The sequence below is a fragment of the Garra rufa genome, chromosome 6 (assembly GCF_049309525.1).
Source record: "Garra rufa chromosome 6, GarRuf1.0, whole genome shotgun sequence".
NCBI classification, from domain to species: domain Eukaryota; kingdom Metazoa; phylum Chordata; class Actinopteri; order Cypriniformes; family Cyprinidae; genus Garra; species Garra rufa.
The window spans coordinates 6646159-6653297 of NC_133366.1; the positions used below are offsets into that span (position 1 = coordinate 6646159).

At 42.0% G+C, this 7139-nt stretch overlaps 1 protein-coding gene across 1 annotated transcript in view; it reads left to right on the forward strand.

Moving 5' to 3' along the window:
- The first annotated feature begins 3144 nt into the window (after positions 1–3144).
- Positions 3145–7139, forward strand: part of LOC141336043 (CMRF35-like molecule 1) — a 7199-nt gene continuing 3204 nt past the window's right edge. The window contains exons 1-3 of the mRNA XM_073841553.1: positions 3145–3193; positions 3353–3677; positions 3809–3924. Coding sequence (XP_073697654.1) covers positions 3145–3193; positions 3353–3677; positions 3809–3924 — 490 coding nt within the window. The remainder of the gene's footprint in view (positions 3194–3352; positions 3678–3808; positions 3925–7139) is intronic.

A 7139-nucleotide genomic window follows, 5' to 3' on the forward strand; every position in this document is an offset into this window, starting at 1 on the left:
AGACCACCTGAACGTAGTCTTGGTAGAGGTCAAGGATGTCAGAGGCGCGGCTAGTTGGCTGAAGTTGCGAATGAAACGCCGGTAAAAATTGGCGAACCCCAAAAACCTCTGCAGGGCCTTGCGGGAATCGGGGGTTGGCCAATCTACCACAGCCTTAACCTTGTCGGGATCCATGCGCACTCCCTCGGATGAGACGATAAACCCCAGAAAGGGAACTGACTGTGCATGGAACGCGCACTTCTCCGCCTTGACATAAAGCCCATTCTCTAGCAGCCTTCGGAGCACTCGCCTGACGTGTTGAACGTGTTCCTGGAGAGAAGAAGAAAAAATCAATATGTCGTCCAGGTAGACATACAGAAATTGATCGACCATATCTCTCAACACGTCATTGACGAGTGCCTGAAAGACCGCGGGGGAGTTGGACAACCCGAAGGGCATGACCAGATATTCAAAGTGCCCCCTGGGGGTATTAAAAGCGGTCTTCCACTCATCCCCCTCCCTGATGCGGACCAAATGGTAGGCGTTGCGAAGATCCAGTTTCGTGAAGAAAGACGCTCCCTGCAACCGTTCGAAGGCCGAAGACATCAGCGGCAAAGGGTAAGTATTCTTAACCGTGATGCTGTTCAAACCTCGATAGTCAATACATGGTCGCAGAGAGCCATCCTTCTTACCCACGAAAAAGAATCCTGCCCCGGCCGGAGAGGAGGAAGGGCGGATGATCCCGGCTGCCAGAGAATCAGAAATATATTTCTCCATGGCCTCCCTCTCAGGAGCAGAAAGTGAGTATAGTTTGCCCTTAGGCGGAGACGTACCTGGCAGTAAATCTATAGCACAGTCGTAGGGACGGTGCGGAGGTAGAGAAGCAGCTCTGGACTTACTAAACACTCCCTTCAGGTCGAGGTACTCTTGGGGCACGTTTGACAGGTCCACCGACTCATCCTGCAACAGAGAACAAGAGACAGACGAACAAGCAGACAAGAGACAGTTAGCAAAGCAGGATTCGCCCCAGGAAGAAACAGAATTGAGGCCCCAATCCACAGTGGGACGATGGCGGACCAGCCAGGGATGCCCAAGGACTATGGGAACCAGGGGGGACTCTGCGAGCAGGAAGGCGATCTCCTCCTTGTGGTTGCCAGAGGTAATCATCGTGAGGAAACAGGTGGAGTGAGTGATAGGAGGAAGAGTTTGGCCGTTGAGAGCATTGACAGAGATAACAGTCTTAAGGGGAGTGGTAGGAAGACGTAGTGAACGAGCTAAGCTCCAGTCCATGATGTTACCTTCTGCTCCAGAGTCCACAAGAGCCTGACAGTGATGAGAACTGGCCGCCCATTGAAGTCTCACCGGGAGGAGAGTGGTGGATGAGGGTTTGTCCTGGGATAAGCCGCCCGACAGTAACCTCTGTTCTACTGTCGGGCTTGGTCTTTTACTGGGCAGGTGTTGAGGAAGTGTCCCGCGGCTCCACAGTACAAACACAGACCTCTGGATCTACGACGTTCTCTCTCCTCCCGGGAGAGCCGAGCTCTACCCACCTGCATGGGTTCAGGATCTTGAGGGGGGCTGACCGTATTAGTGACGCTGGAGCCTGGATCCATCCACGCCGCTCCGGGATTGAGGTGGGTAAGTTGATCACGTTGTTGAAGTCTAGCATCCACCCGGAGGGCCAGGGAAATCAGTCCGTCCAGATCAGGGGGTAACTCCAACGTGAAAATCACTCGTTGAATACGGTCAGCCAACCCATGCAGGAAGACGTCCCACTGCGCCGCCTCGTTCCATCTGCACTCGGCAGCCAGCGTCCGGAACTCGATGGAATAATCCGAAACAGAGCGATCAGCCTGCCGTAGACTGGCTAGTTTGCTGGCTGCCTCGCGCCCGATGACGGCCCGATCGAAAACCCGCCTCATTTCTTCGGAGAGGAGCTGGAACGAGGCACAGCAGGGATGTTTATTCTCCCACACCGCCGTTCCCCACTGAGCCGCTCGACCCGACAGCAGAGTTAACACCAACGCCACTTTCGATTGTTCAGATGCGAAAGTGTTGGGCTGTAACGAGAAGAACATGGAACACTTCGTCAAAAAAGCTCTGCATAAATTGGGCTCACCCGCATAGTGTTCCGGGGTCGGCAATCGAGGCTCGTGATGGGAAGTGGGGTTAACCACAGCGGGCGGAGGGGACGGCGGTGGGGGTGGCGCAGCGGGCGATCTCAAGCGTTGTAACTGGTTGGTGAGCTCGGATACCTGCGCTACCAGGGCTTGAACTGCTCGTCCGGTGGCCAGCATCTGCTCGTCCTGCCGATCCATACGAGCGTTATTGGAAGACAGAATATCCTGCAGCGTCTGAGCACTCGCTGAATCCATTAGTTGGTCAGATCGTTCTGTCATGATAAATGAGATGGATTCAAGCGCGAGTAAATTCAACAGTTTATTAGACAGACAGGTAATTTCACAGAGATGGTCAGATGAGCTGGTGAGCGTGCCGATGTAGACACTGGTAGCGCAGGTAATCAATGGGCGACCAGGAGAAGTCAGCAGCAGCCAGCCGGAACAGAGAGATCCCAGGAAGCGAATCCACATCAAACAGGGAATGGAGAAAACACGGGGAGAGAACCAGGACCGACGAACACAAACCAACGATCTGACAACATGAGACAAACAGAGCAGCATTAAATAGCTGAGCAAACGAGCGACAGCTGGAAATCATCAGCTCGTAAGCAGCAGCGGCCCCGCCCACACACACACACAACGCAGCAAGATGAGAGAGTGAGCCCATGAACCGTGACAGATGTATAGTAAGCAGCACTCCTATTAACGCTCCAGCATCCAAGAGATCTAAAATATTAGACCCAGTACATGCAGTTTTCCTGTGTGAAGAATCAGTGCCTCTATTAATATTATTCATATTTGAATGCATAGATGATTGAGTTTACTGATGCACACAACAGACATACGGTTCCACGGCTGATGTATGACTATACTAATAAAACGTCACAGATGTGCTCTCTGAAGATGTGCTGAAGAGCTGATGTGGTAAGAGATACAAAGAAGGGGAAGGAAATGTTAATGACTGTTGCTGACGCAGCATGCTTTTACACTCTGTATACGGAAGAGAACAACCATAACTTTTGTGTTGTTGCAAAATGTGTGTAAAATGTTCAGCATGTGGGACGTTCTCTTCCTCTTTTGCAGCATCTGTACAGGTGAGTTTAAGACTCTGAGGTCTTTTAAACAGAATTTAAAATGTTATTTATTCCTCCGTTACTACATGATCATTAGTGTCATATGTGTAAGTTATTATTCTTGTCTATTAACTCTTTCTCACATATAACATATCTATATAATGGTATTTATCTGTTCAGTTGTTGTAGGTGCTCCAAAACCAGTTACTGGATACAAAGGAAAGCGGCTTGACATCGAATGCAGCTATAAAACTGAATATGAATCAAATTCAAAGTATTTTTGTAAAGGCGAGTGTAACTATGGACACAACAAAAACAAAATTGTTGAATCAGACTCTCCAGCTAAAGACGTGAGATTCTCTCTGACTGACAACAAGACGGCCGGAGTTTTCACTGTCACCATCACTGATCTGAGAACAGAGGATAAAGGACAATACTGGTGTGGTGTGGAGGGGAGGATTTATGATGGCTATTCAGAGATACTGTTGCTGGTTAAACATGGTAAGTGATTTTTATGGTAAGTGATATATATATACTGTAAAATAAATGCATGCTGAGTGTTAATATTAACTGAGTTAAAGTTGATCTTTTCTGTCACTCTTCAGATAACAAGACCTCTGAGGTTTCAACCATCAGCTCTTTTACAACCACACCATCATATTCCAGCACAACAGAAGTAAATCCACAATCCACCAGCATCAAAGTCACAGAAAACAAAGAAACAACCACAGATCAGCACACCTCCTCAACAGGTCAGTTCATATTTCACTCTCATTGTATTTTCCTTTAATATACTCTATGCCTCGATGACGTCTGTCCGTGACAGCCATCTGTCTTATTTCATGCAATAGTCTTTCATTTACTCATTCTGTAAACCAATTTATGTTCTGATTCTGGTGGTTGTTTCTGTTTTGCAATATTTTAGACAGTGCTTTCCTCTTGTTTGTTTTAGGTTCATTTGTGATTATCTTCACTGCCGAGGCTTTGGTTTTACTCCTGATAGGACTTCCATTGGTTATAGTGGCTCTACGGAAGAAAAAGAAGACTAAAGGTAATATTTTACATTAAATAATCAAACAAGATTGCCTTTGGTTGGGTTTCGGATGGCATGTGTGGGTACCTAGATTAACTTTTAAAGGAGGTTTACAGCATTAATCTCAGAAAGACTAACGCTGATCTATTGGACAGGTCTGTCGTCCTCTATCATAGAGTTTAATCCAGTGTTATATGAACAGGTGAGTCTTCAGAAACTGATGATTGCTGTCATTTAATAGACATTTTCACTCAAGATTGTAATTACAGTGATTTTCAGTAGTTTGACATTGAATATCCAGTAGATGGTATGTGAATTATCATATTTGTGTGTTAAAACTGTAAATAGATTCACTTGGACTAATTTGTTTTCTCTGTTAATTAACTAGTTCTTGTTTTACATGATTGTAGATCAAAGACACTGGACATCACTGTAATCCAGGAGACAGAGACACAGAAACAACTGTGGTTTACTGCTTTGTTTCTTAAAGTTGTGTTATAAAGAATGTGTCCCTATAGACCCGTCAATGAGACTCAAGCATTTCTTCATCAACACCACAACACAAACAAGTTCAATTTAGCTATTGTAATAACATAACCAAAAGAAATCATCCTTCTCCTCATAATGTTCATCATTTTGCTGAGCATTAATCATAATCAAACTAATTTTGTCAGCTCTACTCACCATAAATAGATCAGAATCATATTCTTGACTTGGTTATTTTGTTATTTGGTTACTTACTTGGTTATTTTCAATGTGGTTATTGTTTCTAAAGTTGTTCCTGGTAGGTTTACAGCTGACATACGCAAATGTAGATCATTTGAAACTATTAAACCATGTTATTCTGGACTGCAAGTGCATTTTTGTATTTATAGCATTTCCTTGTAGGATGTTGAGCTGATGGTTTGTCAGTTTAGTCTCACTTTTTCACCCCTGCTGGTAGATGCTGTCACTGCACCCATCTGCTGCCAAAGAACATCTTTCTCCACTGATAGACATTCAAGAGTAGTTGTTTATTCTGATAAATCATTGCAAGCATCATATAATGGAGGCTCTAGAAGATGCTAATACTAACAATTAGCTTTATCACAATATCACTAGTAGGGCTTTTTTTTAATTTTTTTAATTTTTAATTTTTTTTTTGCCTCAGTGAAACATGAGATGCCTGCAGCAGGTACACCAAACAGGAAGTTCAACCACAGTCACAGGAATAGATGTGAGGCTTCAGCTAAACACACACACTGCACTTCCCACGATGCACCTCTTCTCTCTGGGCTGATATATGATGGGGAAAGTGAGACTTTTTTTATTTAAGCAATATTCTGTATTATTGAGAGTTTCTGTAAGCAACAGCATATTTGCCATGCTGCTGATTAACACTGAAAATAACCCTAGCAAGCATTTGTCAGTCATCTATTTATTGTTGTCATTATAAATATTATTATTATTATTATTATTATTATTATTATTATTTATTTTTGAAAAAAATGAAAAAAAAAATTGCCAAAGAATATTGGTATAAAATATATTTTTGTTAATATATTTTGACACATATTCTAGCACATTTTCAAAATAAATAAATAAATAAATAAATAATGTATGAATATATTTTATAAATACATATAACAAACAAAAAAAAAATATTTGGAAAAAAAAACTCTTTCTTTGTTTTTTCCTCCTTTTTCTTTCTCTCTTTATCTCTTTCTTTCATTCTGCTGTATGGGTTTGTAGCCAGCAAAGGGCAACAGAAAACTTCTCAAACATATTGGAGAAAGATCAGAAACAGACAGGAAACATATTGCGGTTTGTGGGCTCACAGCTAATTTCCTGGTCAGTTTTTACACGTAACACCCACAACATCACATGGAAACACAGACACACAGTCCGTTAACACTAATGTTTGATTCTCATCACGTGAGATGAGCATCAATTATTATATTACTCTACACTCATAGAAGAGAGCCGTATTAGCAGGATTACTGGAGATTTGAGTTTAAAAAGTATTTTAAGGAACTGCTGAGAGTTTAATGCAGATTTTCTGAACTTAACCGAGGAAAAGAGACTCAAGCATTTCTTCATCAACACCAAAACACAAACGAGTTTGATTTACCTAATAAAATAACATAACTAATACATAATGTAATTCATTTATAAGCATATTCAAAGCCAAAATAAATCATCCTTCTCCTCATCATTTTCATCATTTTCCTGAATATTAGTCATAATCAAACTCATTTTGTCAGCTCTACTCACCATAAATAGTTCAGAAATCTTGTTATTTTTTTATTTTTTTTAATTATTTTTTATTTATTTTTTCATTGTGGTTACTGTTGCTACAGTTGTTCCTGATATGTTTACAGCTGACAAATGCAAAGATCATTTGAATGTATTTACTTCTAATATTTATCATGAGATACTTGTGTTCTTCTGCTTAACGGACAAATTAAACCATGTTATTCTGGACTGCAAGTGCATTTTATATTTATTTGTATGTAGCATTTTCTTGTTGGATGTTGAGCTCAAGGTTTGTGTGTTTAGTCTCATCTTTTCACCCCTGCTGGTAGATACACTGATAGACATTCAAGAGTAGTTGTTTATTCTGATAAATCCTTGCAAGCAACATATAAATGGAGGCTTCTAAAAGCAGCTGCCATTGAGATGCTAATACTAATAATTAGCTTTATCACAATATCACCAGTAGGGCCTTTCGCTTCCGTTAAACAAAAGATTTTTGCAGCGGTTACTTACCAAACAAGGAAGTTCAACTACAGTCACACAAAGAGCTGTGAGGCTTCAGCAAAACACACAAACTACACTTCCCACAATGCACCTCTTCTCCCAGGGTTGATATATGATGGAGAAAGCGTTATTTTAATGTTCAAGTAATATTCTGGATTAATTACAGTTTGGGTAAACTGCATTTTTTGAATTACC